This window comes from Rhamphochromis longiceps, linkage group LG15 (genome assembly GCF_057381845.1).
Source record: "Rhamphochromis longiceps isolate RC_006_pf linkage group LG15, R_longiceps_female_GT1.1, whole genome shotgun sequence".
Lineage (NCBI taxonomy): Eukaryota > Metazoa > Chordata > Actinopteri > Cichliformes > Cichlidae > Rhamphochromis > Rhamphochromis longiceps.
Window position 1 is genome coordinate 28,639,739 of NC_140571.1, and position 20,710 is coordinate 28,660,448.

The 20,710-nt window shown below is 43.0% G+C and overlaps 1 protein-coding gene across 1 annotated transcript; it reads left to right on the plus strand.

Moving 5' to 3' along the window:
* The first annotated feature begins 2,220 nt into the window (after positions 1–2,220).
* LOC146652872 (NACHT, LRR and PYD domains-containing protein 3-like) lies at positions 2,221–15,466 on the plus strand. Its single transcript, XM_085381394.1, has 12 exons — positions 2,221–2,357; positions 3,753–3,850; positions 4,079–4,225; positions 4,350–4,379; positions 5,245–5,337; positions 8,867–8,945; positions 9,059–9,287; positions 9,484–11,287; positions 11,358–11,531; positions 11,662–11,817; positions 12,352–12,398; positions 14,186–15,466. Exons 2-12 carry the CDS (start codon positions 3,774–3,776, stop codon positions 14,788–14,790), a joined length of 3,441 nt encoding a protein of 1,146 aa, XP_085237520.1. The 5' UTR covers positions 2,221–2,357; positions 3,753–3,773; the 3' UTR covers positions 14,791–15,466.
* Positions 15,467–20,710: the final 5,244 nt, after the last annotated feature.

The following is a 20,710-nucleotide window of genomic DNA, read 5'->3' on the forward strand; positions in this document are numbered from 1 at the left end:
TGCTGCTCTTCATCCTTCTCTGGACTGTCGGAAGGACAGGGCAACAGGGCAACCTGCCACTGCATGTGGCGAATAAAATTTGAACTTGAACTTGAACTTGAACATTTCATTCATAATGTTGTAAATCCAAATCCATTATGTAGTCATGATTTGAATCCTGGGTTGTGCGAAATCCCAGAAATAAACCCTAGACAATGCATATCTGTGAACTAAGGTGTAGGCTTATTAGGTTATGTTGTGGTCAACCTCGCGTTAGGGGATGGGTGTTCATACTGGAGTGCAAAATGAAAACCAATGGAAGATGGACAAGAAAAGTTCAAAGCCATCAGGAGCTCCACAGGGAGTGTTCACCCAGGGCGCCAAACAGGCTAGGACCGCCACTGCCTGTAGGTATAAATCTTATATGTCCTCAATTGACAGTCCTGCCTGGCACACAAATTGTCACTTCTGCCACTCTTCCATTGTGTATCCGGCAGGAAACGTCCCTCCCAATGATGGGAGTAATGGCGTTATAAGTAATGGCGTTACTAATGGTGTTACTTTTTTCAGTAACCTAACTAATTACTATTTCTATCGCTACAACGCCGTTACCGCCACTAACAAAAAAATGTGGTGCCGTTGCGTTACTATTTTTCAACAAACAGACGGTTGAAGCTGTGTTCAGCTTACCGCACGTTATATCAGTTGTACGGAATTAGCTGTCTACGTAAGTAATCTGAGCGCTACAGCTTTAAGTAGCTGCGCGCACAACACCTGGAGCTAGGGGGCAAAACAATCGCATGAGTGCTGCTGTTTGGCTGAGGAAGAATAAAGTAGTCGTGGTAAACCAATCACATGGTAAATGGCCTGTATTTATATAGTGCTTTACTAGTCCCTAAGGACCCCAAAGCGCTTTACACATCCGGTCATCCACCCATTCACGCACACATTCACACACTGGTGATGGCAAGCTGCATTGTAGCCACAGCCACCCTGGGGCGCACTGACAGAGGCGAGGCTGCCGGACACTGGCGCCACCGGGCCCTCTGACCACCACCAGTAGGCAACGAGGGAAGTGTCTCGCCCAAGGACACAACGACCGAGACTGTCCAAGCCGGGGCTTGAACCAGCAACCTTCCGATTACAAGGCCAACTCTTGAGCCACGATTGCCACTTCAAGATGACAAAGCAACAAGGTGCTATATACCAGCTTTTAAATTGTGTTGATAGGCCACGTAAAACCAGATAAACAATGATAAACAATATATACGTGTGTTTTTTCCTGAATACTTTCGTCACGTTTACTGTCTAAGGACAGAGCAAGCAAGCACTCTCTGCTCATGACCAAAAAATTAAAAAAAACAAAACAAAAAATACCCCTTTTGTGTTGGTGGAAATATGTACCACGTCGACCAATCAAAAAATGATATGGCAACATGACATTTGGTTGTTTAGGAAGAGGGGGAAGTTTTAGGAGTGTGTGAGAGAGAAAGAAAGAGAGAAAGAAAGAGAGCAGAAAAAAGAGAGAGAGCGAGTTCTGAGATGTGAGAGATTTGTGACATTTAGCGTGTTTGGAGTGTGTAGTTTGTGATTGTTACAGTAAAAAATATAACTTTTTCTGCTATGTTTTTTGTCTGATTTTAGATCAGTTGTGTTTATACAGTATGCCAAAATGAAAACATAGGGACCAGTTGATCAAATCCATATTCTCTAGGTTATAGAGAACAATACATGCCTGCTAATCAGTGCTCAGTAACACCCAATCAAAACCTGTGATTTTCAGTCACAAACGCTGGAGCTCAGACGTCTTGGACAGTCTGTCACAGGGCGAGGTTCACACTTTAGAGGCCCTCATCATGTTAGTCATACAGGGAGACAGAGAGACCTCTAGTGGTGAGTTAGTCCATGACATCTTTCAACTTCATGTCTAAAATGTATTTAATCCAGTCTAGATGCTCACTGGAGCATACACTGGAGAAAGTAAAGAAGAGGAAATGTTGACTGTGGTCCTCACCCTCTCTGACTACCTGTCACTTTACTCTGATGCTGACTGGCTATTTCCGCAGAATATTTCTACTTGTGAATCCAAACTGCTGCTGCTCCATCAAAACTCATCAGATCATCAGTTAGCTCCATCTGCTGGAGAGACCACTGACTTACATCATCTGATGTGTGTGCTCTCTGACACTGACCGGGTCTTTCCTCACAGGTTAGACTGGTTTTGACATCTGATGTCTCTCTGAGGTTATGAGCATGTGACACTGTGTTAAGATCAAACACTCACAGACTCCAGGACTGACGAGGAGAACAAGCAGCTGCTTCTCCCCTGATGTTTTGTCCACACAGGAAGCTGTGAAGTGCCTGGAAGCTGACCTGAGGTGAGTTCAGCAGGTGAGAATCCTTCCAGAGAAATGTGAACACGTCTGTGGATCACTCTCACTGTACGGCACGAGTGCTTCCTAATGCTGACTGGCTGTGTGGGCTCGTCAGTATTAATCCAGTGAAGAATCTGAATCTGAGAACACTGATTTCAGAATCAGGGGTGTGTATTTTGGTGGTGGTTGTTGTGGACTGTAGTCTGAGTTTGAGTCAGTGGTGAAAAATGCCGGGAATGTCTGAACTGGTTTGACACTTTAGAGCAGCTTAAACTTATTTTCTAAGAATAAATTCTCAGAGTTGAGTTGTCTTATAACAGACTTGGATGCACTGAAGGCCTTTTTGTTCCACATGTTTAACCTGGAAACGACCTGGAAAATAATAATATAAAATATAAAATTTTATTTATATAGCACCTTTCTAGACAGAGTCACAAAGTGCTCCACATAAGATAAAAAGTCATAAAAAAGTAAAACAGACAATATAAAACAGGCAAAAATTAACCAAAAGCTTTTTTAAAAGGTGAGTTTTGAGTTGTTTTTTAAAAACAGCTACTGAGTCCAGAGTTCTTAAGGTTTGGGGGAGAGAGTTCCACAGTCTAGGGGCCACAGTGGCAAAAGCTCTATCACCCTTAGTTCTCATCTTAGTCTGTTTTATAGCAAGTAAGCCTTGATCAGATGTTATAGGACACAGTGAATGGATTTGTATTAGTATCAGTGAGGGTAACCTCTGTCTGTGCAGCTACCCTTAGAAAAAACCCAGAAACCGCATCTTTATTTATTTCTATACTGGTGTGTCAAAACCTATTATTAAAGGTACAGGGAGGTCATCTCTATGGAAGAAGTTAAAGACAAGACCAGGATTCAGAGGTTTTCATCAGGATTGGATGTGCACCTCTGGCACACACAGTTCAATATCAAACCTGTCGACAGTACAGGTGTATTTTTCACAGACCACAGTTTAGATCCACAGCAGAGTCTCAGTAGCTCTGTAAAGGACGGGTTTCCGAGTTTTAATTAGTCTCTGAAAAGTTCTGACTTTTTCACTGTGTGTTATTCTTATACCGCTTTATCAGATAATGTGGGCAACATGAAAAAATAACCAAAGAACAAAAAAATAAACACCAAAGTAAATCTACCCGCATTTTTATTTTACAGTATTTGAATTGTGAAATGGTCACATGTTAAATCCTGACTGTGTAAGAAACAGATGCTTGCATGTTTTTGCATCAAACACATTTTGGGGAATTACATGCAATGTGGGGATTATTGTAAATCCATCAACGCTATAAGACATCCAGAATTAAATGATGACTTTGTCCATCCTCTGCAACATTTAAACAGCACACAAATATGACGATGTAAAGGATGTTGTGCTGACTGAGTTTGTTGTGTCAGTGTGAAGGTGGGGCCTCTGTTATGGATCAGTGTGAGCACAGAGAGAAGAGAGCCCCTGCCTCTAAATCCACTCTGTGTGGGGAACATGAGAGCCAGAGGTGAGAGGACCATCTCTGACTGTCAGGACTCTTCTCCAGGTCACAACTCAGTACTCACATCACTGCTCCATCATTATCCGGACTCAAAGCTGTGTGTGTGTGTGTGTGCGTGTGTGTGTGTGTGTGTGTGTGTGTGTGTGTGTGTGTGTGTGTGTGTGTGTGTGTGTGTGTGTGTGCGGGTGTGTGTGCGTGCGCGCGCACATGCGTGTGTGTGTGTGTGTATTAAAGTACACAGCAACAGAACAGATCTAAATATCCTGAACCAGAAACAGAAACAGAAGCTGGACCTGAACCTGGACCAGAAACAAAACCTGGACCTGGACCCAGGGGTGTGTCCCTCGTGAGTGGACACTCTTTGCCTTGGTCTGAAACAGAGTAAGTTTGTCAGTGACCCAAAGATCGTACTCAGACCACAGATAAGAGTTTATTCTGACAAAGCATTAGCTCATTGACAATAATTAATCATTAGCTATTATTAATCTCTGGCTCTCTTCCACAGCGTGTCTTTGTCCTGCCTTTGTCCTTTGAGGTAGGTGTTGTTGTGATTTGGCGCTGTGTAAATATATTTCAATTGAACCCTAACCCTGTAGAACCAGGGTCTTTTCCATTAGGCAAACTCAGGAGGAAAGAATCAGATTATTAGGGCTGTCCAGCTGATTATGATGATTTGTGAAGGCAGACAGTTAAAGCTCTCTGAGGCCTTACTTGCTAGAGTGGATGATGATCATGTTGGAGGAGCTGAAGGTGGGCAGCCAGGTCTTTGTTTCCACAGTGTTGAGCTGATTGCAGAGGAGGCACAGGTAATTGACCAATTTTGAACTGAACTGGGTAACTGGGAAGCAAGTGAGAAGAGAGGATTACATACTGGAAAGACTAAAGTCTGACAGCCGGGGCGCTCCGTCATCTCAGCGTAGAGACAACAAGTCAGGGTTTCATACAGCTCATAAAATCAAAGTGTATGCCAATCTAACAGTGTATGTTGACTGGACAGAACAGGTCCTTCAGTACACAGGCTGAATGACAGGCTACACTGCAGCTGCACGGCTGCAAATCCGGGTCCTCCCTTTAGATGAGCTTACACAAAATACTGAACTAATAACTACCAACTGTCTGAATTAACCTAGATTTACAAGTATCTTTTAAACCTAAGTACCTACTCTTCAAGTTTCTACTTGATGTAATGATTTATTTTGAAATGTCAGTTGTCATCTCTGGCTGTGTGCCAGGTAGACCCACACACAGCCAGAGATTGAAGAGTTGAGAGTTGAACTGAAAAGACACAGCTTTTTTTTTGCTGGAACAAAAATACTCAACAACTAAAACATACAAAATGCCACAAAACTCAGGATGTGTGACAAATATCTACAGTCTGATTCTGGTTTTGTTTCTGTCAGGCTCCAGCAGCAAACAGCAGTCTCTCCTGTAACCAGCTCAATGTCTGTGCACTCAGCTTTGGCTTTTAATGGCCAAGCATCATCTGGAGAAATGTGAGTTACCTTGTGAGTGTGTAATACACTATGTCCTCTTTATGCTGTATAACTAGAACAATTAAAGTTCAAGTTAAAAAAAAATTACAACAATGTATATAGCTACCTCACCTCCACAGAAATGACGTAAGCTACTCAGTTTACCAAACAACATGTCACAGACAGCCTGTTAGAGAGTTATCTCTGAGATGCTGATGTGATAGCTCCCTCAGGACAAAGACTGAGGGACCAGTCAGAGAGTGGGCTCAGGGAGTGCTTTCCAGATACTTTAATGAACATTAACAGCAGGCCAGTAGTACACCAATTGGTATACTCAATGAGAGTATGGGAGTGCGTATGGGTGTGGTTTTAAATAACAAGAAAACAGGGAGAATAACAATCATTGCTTTTCAACATCACACACCAATAATGAATTACAACATAAATGATTAAATAAATGCTCTGGCTTAGGAAAATCTCACAGTGCCATTTTAAACAGGTAGAAAGCAGGAATATCTGCATATCCAAAACAACAGAAAAGGCCTAATATCTCAAAATTAGTAAAGATCAGCAATTAGGTGTTCAACAGAGCCCTCTAGTGGCCAAATAATCTAACTGCTATACACAAATCCGACCAGTATCAAAGGCTACGGTGGTAAGTTACATGCGTCTACCAATATCAATCAAATCTCCAAACACACTCCATATCATGTACCTGCCTCTGTATTTTTGTTGTTCTGTTGTCTTGTTTTTGTTCTGTTGTCCTAACCTATAATGTGCTACTCCTAATGTAAAACCCTCCCTTGTGTCATCATTTAAAAAACTTACACTGGTCACCCAAGGGACCCAAAATGGTCCTGCCCCAAAAAGTGCGATAAAAATGTTATATATTAATATTTATTTCCACTTTAAATGAGTCAGTCTTTTAAAACTACTTCTGCCTAAAATATTCATATCAAGTTTTAATTATATTTCGGGGGTTTTAACCCTTTAAATCCCAGTTTCTTTACATGAGCGCACCATTTTTTTAGCCGAAAAAAACAAAAGACTTAAGTAATATTTGATTGTTATTATAATTAGGCCTTTAGATGGTCCAAAGATTGGCACCAACATTCATTTTGATTGATCGTTATTTTTTTTGCAGGGGCAAATTAAAAAAAAAAAAAAAACTTACACTGGTCAACCTAGGGACCCAAAACGGTCTGACTCACGTTTGCACAGGAAAGCACACTGCTGGAAAACGCTACTCCCAGGCACTTATGGAAAAATGCCCTTAGGAAAATTTATTGATGTATTAATTACCACTACTGTTATAACAATGCAGCTGAAATATAAGGAGACTTTCTGACACAGCCTGTTCACATCCAGCTCCATGGATGTATCACTGCTCTCAGCGTCTGTGATCAGAGTTTGGATCAGAAGTAGGTGAAAACAAGGGCAGTTGGTCACCTGCCCACAGTGATGCCACCTGGAGGAGCAAACAGCATGCAAACGTTGTTCTTCAGCATAATCACATACAGCCATGATATTCACTGTTGGGTCTGTCTAGCACAGACCTACTGCTGGAACGAGACAATTCTACTACAACAGCAAAAGCAAGACGCAACTCACCAAAGTTCTTTGTCTTACTCATGCACGAGGGAGAGAATTGTGACGAGCGTCGTTCCTTCGCTTGACCCAGTTGCTCTCGTCTGCCCCCTCGTAACACTGCTCTTTATTACAGTTACATGACTATGCATAAGTTCATTAACATATGAAGTTTTACACAGGCATACATGTGAACAACGAGTACCATGTCTGTGTGTATGTATAGGCATGCGCGTGTGTGTGTGAGGGGGGGTCAAGTATGGGCTCAAATTGTGGTCATAAATATTTTGTACTTGTAAGTCAGGATTTGTATGTGTAAAAAGAATTTGTATGTATGTAAAAAAGATTTGTGTGTGGACTTCGCCAAAAAATACGTGTGAAACTCTGCACTCAAGTTTCAAGTTACAAGTATGAATTTTGACCCTATTTTTCTTCCTTTCAGCTGATTGGCCAATGTCATGTCAATCACAAATTTAACTATCCAATCAGAGAACAGATGGGTTTGGCTATTGGAGGGGTGCTTTATGGAGCTTCAGGTCCTTGAAGGAAATAAATGCCCTTTTACATGCCAGCCCAGCGTTTTCCTTCATCATCAGGAAGGGAAACAGTCTGTGGTGGTCCGAGTTTTGTGATTTTTGTGTCACAGATTTATGTGCTTAATACAGGGACCTCCAGAGACTTTTCAACAGTGCTGTGGACCTCGGAGGGCAGTGTTGTGGAAATGACACAGTCTCCACTAGTGGGGATAGTTACAAAGCTTTCTTCATTATGAATGAGCATACATGTTTTTATTGAACATTTGAAGAACCAGCAAAAAAAACAGAAACGCTTGTAGAGGACATAAAGTCAAAGATAGAAACGACAAGGAGCAGGTGCATCTAGTACAGATGCCGCAAAAACCCACAGAGCTCAGCAGCCAGCACAACAAATTCTGGATCCTTGGCTTTTAGTTAGCAGTTAGCATTAGCAGCACATGCTGCGTCCAATGTGAAAGGAGCTTTATGCTGCGCACTGTGACTCACAGCAATGCTCCCGGGTCAGCCCTGACTTTGTGTTAAACTAATCCTAAAGTAATAATGGTATTTCTAACCACTGATATACCACAACTTTATCCTTTCAACAGCTACTGAAAGTTAGGGGACCTAGCTTCTATCGGATATTTATATAGAGATCCTCCAGCTTCAAACTGTATTACCCTTCAAGGACCTGTGGTTCAAAAAAGCTCCCCTCCGACAGCCAAACCCATCTATTCTCTGATTGGATAGTTAAGTTTGTGATTAACATGACATTGGCCAATCAGCTGAAAGGAAGAAAAATGGGGTCAGAATTTGTACTTGTAACTTGAAACTTGAGTGCAGAGTTTCACACGTATTTTTTTGGCGAAGTCCACACACAAATCTTTTTTACATACACACAAGTTCATTTTACACATACAAATCTTTTTTACACACACAAATTCTTTTTACACATACAAATTTTTTTTACACACACATAAATTCTTTTTACACATACAAATCCTGATTTACAAGTACAAAACTGATTTACAAGTACAAAATATTTATGGCCACAATTTGAGCCCATAGTCAAGATGTGACCCTGTGAACGACTCCCCAAAGCTGGTGCTAGGAGCGCAGTGGTCCACCTAAACAAAGGGCTCTTATACTTAAGCAGATACAGAGTAGGTGTCCTCATATAGTATAAATCAGAAAGAGAAGGTATGACCTCTCTCATGACCTTAGGGTGTGTGTGTGTGCATGCCAGAACACTCTGGAAGGCACACAGAGTCTTTACAGACTGCTAAGGATCAAACCTCTATCAATCTACAAACATTTATATACTTCTAAGCATAAATGATTATAAATTTCTATGCACAAATGACAATAATAAAACATAAACCCAACATTCACATTAAATACAGAGTGCACCTTTACTGTACACTTCCTAAAACTGAATGTTCTCACAGGGTTACCCAGCAGAGCTCAGAGGTTCCCAGTGGTCAGTCTGTCGTTCAGCATCAAACAGACCTGGATGCCATATTCATGGTGAGACCAATTAATGCTGTATCAATGACATGGAAGGATGCATTTCGTGTGCTAATTGGACACTAAACAGTTTTAGCAATCAGCTTATAGGTTCTTATTATTTCCTTTTTCAGTTACTGGAGATAAAAATGGTCAATTTTGTAAAGACCGAGCTGAGGAAGATCCAGAAAGTTTTGAGTGCAGATTACCCAGAATGCTTAGAGAGTCTGAGGGAGAATGATGAGATGTTGGAGAATGAGGACGAAGAGCAAAGGAAGAGTAGCAGAGTAGCATTTCTGAAGATCACACTCCACTTCCTGAGGAGAATGAAGCAGAGGAAGCTGGCTGACCATCTTCAGAGCAGTAAGAATCTTTTATTAGCTTTGACATGATGTGGAAGTTCTGGAAGTTTGTATTTCAAACCTCAGCTCATCTTTAATATGATGCAAAACATCTGCACCATTTAACTCCTCCTGAGAGGCTGTTTTATTGCTTTATTTTTCATTTATCTGATCGCATTAACTTATTGTAAAAATAACATGATTTTGTGATCCTTCAGGGACCCGTGCTCCAGGGTGCCAACATGAACTCAAGTCTAACCTGAAAAAGAAGTTCCAGTGTGTGTTAGAGGAGATTGCTAAAACAGGAAACCCAACCCTTCTGAATCAGATCTACACAGAGCTCTTCATCACAGATGGAGGGACTGCAGGGGTCAGTGATGAATATGAGGTCAGACAAATTGAAACAGCATCCAGGAAACCAGACAGACCAGAAACTACAATCAGACAAGAAGACATCTTTAAAGCCTCATCTGTTAAAGATAAACCAATCAGAACAGTGCTGACAAAGGGAGTGGCTGGCATTGGGAAAACAGTCTTAACACAGAAGTTCACTCTGGACTGGGCTGAAGACAAAGCCAACCAGGACATTCAGTTCATGTTTCCATTCACTTTCAGAGAGCTGAATGTGCTGAAAGAGAAAAAGTTCAGCTTGGTGGAACTTGTTCATCACTTCTTTACTGAAACCAAAGAAGCAGGAATCTGCAGCTTTGAAGACTTCCAGGTTGTGTTCATCTTTGATGGTCTGGATGAGTGTCAACTTCCTCTGGACTTCCACAAAACTACAATTCTGACTGATGTTACAGAGCACACCTCAGTAGATGTGCTGCTGATAAACCTCATCAGGGGGAAACTCCTTCCATCTGCCCACATCTGGATAACCACACGACCTGCAGCAGTCAATCAGATCCCTCCTGAGTATGTTGGCATGGTGACAGAGCTCAATGGATTCACTGACCCACAGAAGGAGGACTACTTCAGGAAGAGATTCAAAGATAAGAAGCAGGCCAACAAGATCATCTCCCACATCAAGATATCTCGAAGCCTCCACATCATGTGCCACATTCCAGTCTTCTGCTGGATCACCGCTATAGTTCTGGAGGATGTGCTGAAAACCAGAGAGGGAGGACCGCTGCCCAAGACCCTGACTGAGATGTACATCTACTTTCTGTTGGTCCAGGCCAAAGTGAAGAAGATCAAATATAATGGAGGCACTGAGACAGATCCATACTGGAGTCCAGAGAGCAAGAAGATGATCAAGTCTCTGGGAAAACTGGCTTTTGATCAGCTGCAGAAAGGAAATCTGATCTTCTATGAATCAGACCTGACAGAGTGTGGCATCAATATCAGAGGAAACTCAGTGTACTCAGGAGTGTTCACACAGATCTTTAAAGAGGAGAGAGGACTGTATCAGGAGAATGTGTTCTGCTTCATCCATCTGAGTGTTCAGGAGTTTTTGGCTGCTCTTCATGTCCATCTGACCTTCATCAACTCTGGAGTAAATCTACTGGAGAAACAGCAAACAATATCTAAGATGTCCAAAGTATTTAAAGACAAACCTAAACTGAAAGATCTCCACCAGAGTGCTGTGGATAAGGCCTTACAGAGTCCAAATGGTCACCTGGACTTGTTCCTCCGCTTCCTCCTGGGTCTTTCACTGCAGACCAATCAGACCACTCTACGAGTCCTTCTGACACAGACAGGAAGTAGTTCACAGTCTAATCATGAAACAGTCCACTACATCAAGAAGAAGCTCAGAAAGAATCTGTCTGCAGAAAAAATGATCAATCTGTTCCACTGTCTGAATGAACTGAATGATCGTTCTCTAGTGCAGGAGATCCAACTGCTCCTCAGTTCAGGAAGTCTCTCCACAGATAAACTGTTTCCTACTCAGTGGTCAGCTCTGGTATTTGTCTTGCTTTGTTCAGAAGAAGATCTGGATGTGTTTGACCTGAAGAAATACTCTGCATCAGAGGAGGCTCTTCTGGGGCTGCTGCCTGTGGTCAAAGTCGCCAAGAAAGCCCTGTAAGTGGATTTATGAATAAAACAACAACTTTTTATAGAACAAAGCGGCTCATTTTTAGTTGTTTTTCAGGTTGAGTTGTTGTAACCTGTCAGAGAGAACCTGCAAAGCTCTGTCCTCGGTTCTAAGCTCAGAAACATGTATTCTGGAAGAACTAGACCTGAGTAACAACAACCTGCAAGATTCAGGAGTTAAACTTCTTTCTGCTGGTCTGATGAGTCCAAATTGTAAACTGGAAACTCTGAGGTCAGGATGGCAGTCATTCAACAGTTACAGACAGTTCTGAGTTCTGTTTGATTCTTCTATTCTCTAATTGTATGATTGTCCTTTAACGTCTTGAATTTTGTGGCATTTTGTGGCATTTTTCTTCTTCCAGCCTGTCAGGCTGCCTAATCACAGAGGAAGGTTGTACTTTCCTGACGTCAGCTCTGAGCTCAAATCATTCCCACTTGAAAGTGCTTGACCTTCGCTACAATCATCCAGGAAAATTGAAAGTGAGGCAGGGACTCAAGGATCCACACTGGAAACTCAGGTATGGACAGGGCATGGCTACTCATTTAGTACTATTTTGGCTAATTGTTTGCTGATTTAATGTGTTTTTGCTCAGAGCATCATCATAAAGAAGAGCTCATTTTGGGTATTTCTGAATTTTAGCTAGAACAAACCCAAATTTTAATTTCCAGTGACAATATTTCACATATTGGAGGGTTTAACTGGTTTGCACACATTCCAGTCTGGGCGGACTTGGATTCTTTTAGCAGCATCCCAGTTTTAGCAGCATTATTGGTGGATAGCTGCTGTCCATATTAAAAAAACCCATTTTGTGCTCCAGTAGTACAGGCATTACTGAACACTGTCAGTAGTCTTGGCTTACACTGATAATTTTCTTAGATGATTTAGAACAACAATGTACTTACAAATATTAGATATAAGGAACAAATAAAAGATAACTACCTAATGTAACTGGGTCAAACTTGGAAGAACAGGGAAAACTCTGGTGCTTCATGTGCAACAGTTAGATCTCATGTTGAATAGAAAATCATTGTTACTGTGTTTCTTTCTCCAGGCTCGACCATGGTGGACAGCAGTGGTTAAAACCTGGTTTGAGGAAGTGTAAGTTTGACAAATGATGACAAATCAGCAAAATCCAAATTTTATCGCTGTGCTATAAGTTGATGTGTGCTCATCCGATCGTTCAGTCTGACGTCACTAGCCGTGTCTGGGCCTACACTCTGCTGCAGGTCCATATATCAAATGATCACTGTGGCATTACTGAGAGTTGAAAAACTGTCTAAAGTCTTTCATCTTTAATGAAATGATCAGCGTTCTGCTCTACCAGGTGTAACAACTGAGTTTAACATCCAGGCATCCATGAAAACGGAATTTATGACATTTAACGGAGTTAGAAGTCAGCAGGAAGTTAGCTCGCTAGCTTCCATCTAAATACAATATAGCATGTCCTGACTGTGGCGGTTTGGAAACAAATTAAAATGTACAGCTCTGTTATCACTTCCAACATAAATGAAGACAGAAAACTAAACAGCAGTGACGTTTGTAGGGTTACTGAAGTTTGGCTAGCTGGTGTATAATGATGTGCTACGTGACCGCTAGCGACACAGCTATGTTAGCAAAATATAAACAAGCTAACTTTTTTTCCACTCGATAAAAGTTAACGTGAGTGTTCTCAGTGGTCAGGAACAAATGTAATCGCATGGCAGGATGCTGTAAAAGGACCAAACTTCAGCCAGGAGAACAACTGAGATAATCCATCCACAATACGAGGTTAGTCATTCATATACATGCATGGGCTGTGCTGTAGTTACATCGTAAGGTTTTAAAAACTGAGCTTAAATAAATGATTAGCGGTAATAAAAGCCGAGGGAGGTCAACGGTGATCACTGACTTTTTTTTTAGGAGCTTTTTGAGATTAAATAGAAGAAAATACAAAGCATTAAACATGTTAACAACACAAAAGCCATATTAAATGCAGACTACTTTAGGCCCGGAAGTAGGATTCATCACTTAATAATCGGATTAATCCAGGTAAGGAAATCCCAGAAAGCGGATGCTCGTCACATTACCTGTTAATAGTATAAACCTATGAGCTACAATACCATACCCCAACACAAACCCCTATCCTGATGAGAGCACACAAGCTTTCTTTTAATATTTATGTATGAACACAAAGTAGTCACACACGCTGGGCCTACTGATAGAATACTAGAAAACATAAACACGTAGAATGGAGGCTGCTACCTGTTGAAGTTCAGGCTCTAGTCGCTGAGCTGGTGAGGTGTATGTCTCCTGAATCCAAACTGGAAGCTGGTGCCACAGAAGAGGGGCCTGAAAACTGAAGGCCCTCCCTCCCATCCTACTTTTAAATACTCTAGGAACAACAAGTGAATCTGCAGTGTGAGAGCGAAGTACTCTAATAGGGTGATATGGTACTATAACCGACCGTGGCTCACCGGGTTAGGAAGCGCATCTGTAACCGGAAGGTCGCCGGCTCTCTGTCCTGGTTATTGTGTCCCTGGGCAAGACACTTTACTGTTGGCCAGAGGGGCCAATGGCACGATATGGCAGCCTTGCTTCTGTCAGTCTCCCCCAGGGCAGCTGTGGCTACAACCGTAGCTTGCCTCCACCAGTGTGTGAATGCGAGAGTGAATGAATAGTGGCATTGTAAAGCGGTTTGGGTGCCTTGAAAAGCACTATATAAATCCAATCCATTATAACGTCATTAAGATAATATGGGGCCTGATTATTTAAGACCTTGTATGTGCGAGGGATGACAGTGATATTAAGTTTTATATAAATAAAATGACAGAACATAATGAAAGAACAGACACTAGATGTGTCAGATGATAAACTGTATCTCTGCTGTGTGTTTCTCTCTCCATCAGATTTCTGTGAATTAAAAGTGGACATGACTTCAATAAATAAAAAACTCAAACTGTCTGACAACAACATGAAGGTGACCGTTGTGGAGAACAAGCAGCCCTATCCTGATCATCCAGACAGATTTGACTGGTGGAAACAGCTTCTGTGCAAAAATGGGCTGATTGGTCGCTCTTACTGGGAAGTTGAGTGGAAAGGAGGCAGTTTTATATCAGTGAGTTACAAAAGCATCAGAAGGAGAGGAAACAGTGCCGACTGCAAATTTGCGGGAAATGATCAGTCCTGGAGTCTGATGTGTTCTGACGCTTTTGGTTACTCATTCTGGCACAACAATAGAGAAACACCCATCTTCTCCTCCTCCTCAGTCTCTCACAGAGTAGGGGTGTATGTGGACTGTCCTGCTGGCACTCTGTCCTTCTACGGAGTCTCTTCTGACACTCTGATCCACCTCCACACCTTCAGCACCACATTCACTGAACCTCTGTATCCTGGGTTTGGACTGTGGTCCAGTGACTCCTCTGTGTTTCTGAGTCCTTTGTGTACTAACAAGTCTGTAGAGCTTGACTGTTTAGAAGAGGCAGAAACTACAAGTCGGTGGTATGAAAGCTGAATGTGGATGATGTTTCTTTTTTGTTTGCTTTGAATCACATATTCTGGGATTGATATGTTGTGATGTGATTTTGCTTTGCATGATTATCTCCTCACCACTTTACTTCAAACTCACTGATTGTTAACCTCTAATATAATAATAATGGATTGCATTTATATAGCGCTTTTTGAGACCCCTCAAAGCGCTTTACAATACCACTATTCATTCACGCTCACATTCACACACACTAATATCCCTAATATCAGCACATAAATATGTGGGGACATCTTTGCATTTTAAACCCTTTTCTGTTGACATACTATTTTATCTCAAGATTAACTATTTTTAAAGACTATGAAGTTTGTGAATTAATGGTTACAGTTTTATGAATCTAAGAAAAATTTAAAGGTTTTAGTTCAAGTAATGTTAAAAGCTGTTTTACAAACTGCCAAAAATTGTAAATCATTCAGTAATCATTAATAAATCTTAAACATATCAAATGTTCCACGAGGGCAACAATAAAGTGTTAATGCTTTACTAATAATATTAACATGAGTAAAAGTCTATATGTTGTGTTTATTTTCATATATATATGTTGTTTGTTTATATTTGTCACCAGCAGTGTGGCTGATTATTTGACTCCAGCTGTTATGGTTAATTACTTTTTCATGATAATGAATAAATAAACTAATAGCTGACATGCTAACTTGCCTTGTTGTGCTTTGTAGTTGCTGTTTTAACTGTATTAACAATGACCGTGTTACTTATTAAGCTCCTCTTCTTTTTTTTTTACTACTTTCTTTTTATTGTTTTTCTTTAAACATTACACAGATGACATAAGAGGTAACAACAAAACAAAGAAATAAATTAATAAATTAATTTAAAAAGTGAAAAAAGAACATGTTGGGTCACCATGTTTCTACAATTTGATCGTTTTTCATTATCAATGTGATGGTCTTTATCCAGTTTATGTAATCAGTCCATTTCTCCCACTTTCGATGATATTGATCTTCCTGAGTCCTTATTCTGTAAGTCAGTTGTTCCATAATTTGTATTTCGTCTATAATTTTGATCCATTCATCCTGCGATGGTGGGTCTATCTTGTACCAATTTCTTGTGATAGCCTTTTTACAGGCTGCAAGCATAATTTTCAATATGTATCTATTTTCTTTCAACACATTTCCCGTAATGACACCAAGATATAATAATATACAAGACTTGGACACAGTATAACCCAGAATTTTACTTATAACTAAATGGACATCTTCACAAAATTTTGCGATCTTGGGGCAGAACCAGAACACATGGGAATGAGTCACATTTACATCTCTACAGCTTCTCCAACACGGTTGTGGTAATGAAGTGTGTTTGTTCCTAATTTTGGGTGTTATAAAAAATCTTATTACATTTTTCCAGTAATGCAATCTCCAGACACGTGATGATGTTGTTGACTGCTGTGTTTTCCAGATTTCTGACCATTCCTCATCGGATGTGTTCCCTCCCAACTTTCTCTGCCACATCAGTTTTACAGATGTTATTGTACACCCTCTTGCCTCCGTTATATGCTCGTAAATTGTTGAGATTATTCTAAAATTTTTTGCATTGTAGGTTTCAGTTATGGTTTTGATTAGAGATGGCACGATACCACTTTTTTATGTCCGATACCGATACCGATATCATAAATTTGGATATCTGCCGATACCGATATGAATCTGATATAGTGTTTTTTAATCAACAAAACTGTTTTTTAAATATCTTGCTGCATTTTGTATAAGTTCATACTCAAGTTTAAAACAACAACTACACTAAAGCTATTCTGTTATACCTGTATGCAAAAAAAAATATTTCATAGTTCAGCAATACTGATCAATCTAATAAACTTAAACCTACACCATCCTCCCTATTCTGGTATTTTAAAGAGTACTTAGCATAAATATTAAGCAACCTAACTAATAGGGTTCCAACTCCCAGCAACAACAAAAATAAATAAATAAAAAATAGGGAACCACCCCTCACGCTCCACCTCATGATGCTTAATCGACGTAATCAACCTTAATTTGATGCAGTGTGAAAAAAAATACACAGAAATCAATTATTTTTCAAGAAATATTAAATAGATTCAACATCTTTCTTCAACAAAATTGCAGACTGCACAGATGGTACCTTCCCAAAGGAAAAAGTACTATAGCTTACTAGGGTATATTAGACTTAACAGTTACTATATACAATAATGGACTTCTATACATTTTACATCAGATTAAAACTTTGGGTGTAAGATTCAGATAAATATTAAATAATTAAAAGCTCGACATTTTAAATGAGAATAAGAAAGAATAGTATGTCTTTGCGCCCTCTTTTCCCTGTTAATGCCCTATCGGCCCCCCTGGCTAAACTTTGCTAGATCCGCCCCTGCACAGTTACCAGCCGTCAGCTACGTAGAAAAAGATCCTGGTGTAGAAAGTAATAATAAATAAATTCTAACAACAGCTGATCAAGCTTAAACGTGCTGCTGTTCTTCAGCCGCTGGTTTCCTCTGTCTGGTGCAAAGTGGGCCAAAAGCAAACAAGAGACACGGACTCGCGACAGAAAAGCCGATCAGCTGATCATTAAGCAGTTTCATGATTGAAGTAGCAGCCGGAGAGCGAGAGGCAGTCGCTCGTTAAGCTTAACGCAGGAATGCTTTACAAACATTCAGAGATGGACTTACACACTTGCTTTACTTCTCTCGGGGATAACTTTGTCGGAGATGAAATGCGGGGTTGCTAGCGAAGCTCCACATGCTATCCAGACCACCGACAGGTCCCGCATGCCACAGCCGCTCTATCACGTGATGCATACTGCTCCGACGTGCTAATGTTCTGAGGTGAGTTACAGCGTGTTGCAAGTTTTGTGAGGTGCTTTCGTGATATTTAATGGATCGGATTACATTTTTTATTTTTCTCCGATATCCGATCCAGTAATTTAGGTCAGTATCGGACCGATACCGATACGTAATATCGGATCGGTCCATCTCTAGTTTTGATTATTGAATTTTTATCCAGATTTACACTATGTTTTACTTCTTTATTAAAAAAGTCCCTAATCTGCAAATATCTGTAGTGATCTTGATTACTTAGATCATATTTTTGTTTGATCTCCTGGAAGTTCATTGCATTCCCATCTTTAATTAGTGTACATATCACTGTTAATCCATTAGGAATCCACTGTTTAAATCTTTGGTCCATAGAACCAGGGATAAAACCCTTATCATAAGCTATCCATCAAAGCAGTCCGAACTCTTTTTCCAGTTTGTATTTTCGTACCAGATTAAACCATATTTTTAGTGTAAACTGAGTGAATAAATGCAGCTGTTTAATTACACTCATTGCTTCTTCTCTGTCTCCTATAAGGCTTTGGATTTCTCTTCCTTGTACTGATTTTTCTAGATTCTTCTATTTGGCTTCATAATCATTGTCACACCAACAATTTATATGCCTGATTTGTGCAGCATGAAAGTATGCCTCAAGGTTTGGGAGTGCCAAACACCCCTTATCCTTTCTTATCTGTAATGTATCAAATTTGATTCTCGGTCTGTGACCATTCCATATAAACGTGGAAATGATTTTGTCCCATAATCTGAATTGTTTTTCAGGTATGTCAATGGGTAGCGACTGAAAAAGGTAGAGAAGTCGGGGTAGGACACTTACTTTTATGGTCTCTATTTGAGAACCAATGTCTTATGGAAGGGTAGCCCACCAATCCAAATCACTCTTGATTTCCTTATCTAATTTATCGTAATTATGTTTATATTAATCCTCAGCGTTTTGTGATAAGTCAACCCCAAGATATTTCATTCTTGTTGCTCTCCAATTCAAATTATATTTTTGTATAGTCCATAGTCCAAAAAGGCCCAGACAGACAAGTTCAGGGGGCCGACAGCACAGGAGGCCAAAACAGTTCAGTTCCGGAGGCCGACCATGCGAATGGCAGCGGCAGTGGGGCAGGTCCGGAGGCCGCCCACGCAGTAGGTAGTGGCATGGAAACAGTTCCGGGGACCGACCGTGCGGACGGCAATGGCGGCGTGTAGGAGGTCGTCCTCGCAGAAGGCGGGGGTGGCAACAGAAGTCCGGAGGGCAGCCACGGTGGTGACGATGCCCAACAAGCGGCCTGACAAACGCTCGATGATGTTGAGGCGGTAGTTTGGGACCTGAAGGTGGCGTGATCCCTGCGGGACCAGGCGAAGCGGAGGCTGGACCAGACGAGGCAGAAGCCGAGGCGGAGGCTGGAACAGACGTGGCAGAAGCCGAGGCGGAGGCTGGAACAGACGTGGCAGAAGCAGAGGCGGAGGCTGGGCCAAACGAAACTGGTGACGCTGAAGAGGAGGCCACTGCAGGGGATGCTGGAGCTGATGCGGGGGCTGGACCAGGCGAGGCAGATGAGGATGAAGCTGAAGCAGAGGCTGGACCAGGGGACGCTGATGAGGATGCCGAAGAGGATGCTGAAGCTGGACCCAGCGACGGCGTGGGTGGACCTGAAGCTGGACCCAGCGATGGCGTGGGTGGACCTGAAGCTGGACCAGGCGACTGCGTGGGTGGAGACACAGAGGCTGCAGCTGGCGAGGATGAAGACACAGAGGCTGCAGCTGGCGAGGATGAAGACACAGAGGCTGCAGCTGGCGGTGGCGTGGAATCCGGAGACGGAGGCGCTGCAGCAGGCAGTGTGGACGAAACTGTGGATGCGGCTGCTGCTGCGGGTGTGGATGAGGCTGCTGGTGGAGCAGCTGGTGGCTGGACGGGCTCCTCGGGCCCCCCAGCTGACGAGGAAGGTCGCTGGACAGGCTCCTCGGGCCCCCCAGCTGGCGAAGCAGGAGGCTGGACAGGCTCCTTGGGCCCCCCAGCTGGCAAAGCAGGAGGCTGGACGGGCTCCTCGGGCCCTCCAGCGAAAACAGTCTCAGGACCAGTGGGCACAGGGGCCCCTGGAACACACAGAACAAAACGTGTCCAGCAACGAGGAAGGTTGCTGGACGGGCTCCTCGGACCCCCCAGCTGACGAGGAAGGTCGCTGGACAGGCTCCTCGGGCCCCCCAGCTGGCGAAGCAGGAGGCTGGACAGGCTCCTCGGGCCCCCCAGCTGGCAAAGCAGGAGGCTGGACAGGCTCCTCGGGCCCTCCAGCTGGCGAAGCAGGAGGCTGGACGGGCTCCTTGGGCCCTCCAGCGAAAACAGTCTCAGGACCAGTGGGCACAGGGGCCCCTGGAACACACAGGACAAAACGTGTCCAGCAACGAGGAAGGTTGCTGGACGGGCTCCTCGGACCCCCCAGCTGACGAGGAAGGTCGCTGGACGGGCTCCTCGGACCCCCCAGCTGACGAGGAAGGTCGCTGGACGGGCTCCTCGGGCCCCCCAGCTGGCGAAGCAGGAGGCTGGACAGGCTCCTCGGGCCCTCCAGCGAAAACAGTCTCAGGACCAGTGGGCACAGGGGCCCCTGGAACACACAGGACAAAACGTGTCCAGCAACGAGGAAGGTTGCTGGACGGGCTCCTCGGACCCCCCAGCTGACGAGGAAGGTCGCTGGACGGGCTCCTCGGACCCCCCAGCTGACGAGGAAGGTCGCTGGACAGGCTCCTCGGGCCCCCCAGCTGGCAAAGCAGGAGGCTGGACAGGCTCCTCCGGCCCTCCAGCGAAAACAGTCTCAGGACCAGTGGGCACAGGGGCCCCTGGAACACACAGGACAAAACCAGCAGGCACGGGGACCTCTGGCAGGCACAGATCGGAACCAGCAGGCACACGGGCCTCTGGCAGGCACAGATCGGAACCAGCAGGCACACTGGCCCCTGGCAGGGACAGGACAGAACCAGCAGGCACACGGGCCTCTGGCAGGGACAGGACAGAACCAGAAGGCACACGGGCCCCTGGCAGGGACAGAACAGAACCAGCAGGCACACGGGCCCCTGGCAGGGACAGAA

Excerpts from the sequence above, each read along its gene's own strand:
- LOC146652872 (XM_085381394.1), top strand. The coding sequence starts at position 3,774 with ATGGATCAGTGTGAGCACAGAGAGAAGAGAGCCCCTGCCTCTAAATCC. Across the intron at positions 9,288-9,483 it reads GGCTGACCATCTTCAGAGCA|GGACCCGTGCTCCAGGGTGC; the intron begins GTAAGAATCTTT and ends GTGATCCTTCAG. Across the intron at positions 11,288-11,357 it reads AAAGTCGCCAAGAAAGCCCT|GTTGAGTTGTTGTAACCTGT; the intron begins GTAAGTGGATTT and ends GTTGTTTTTCAG.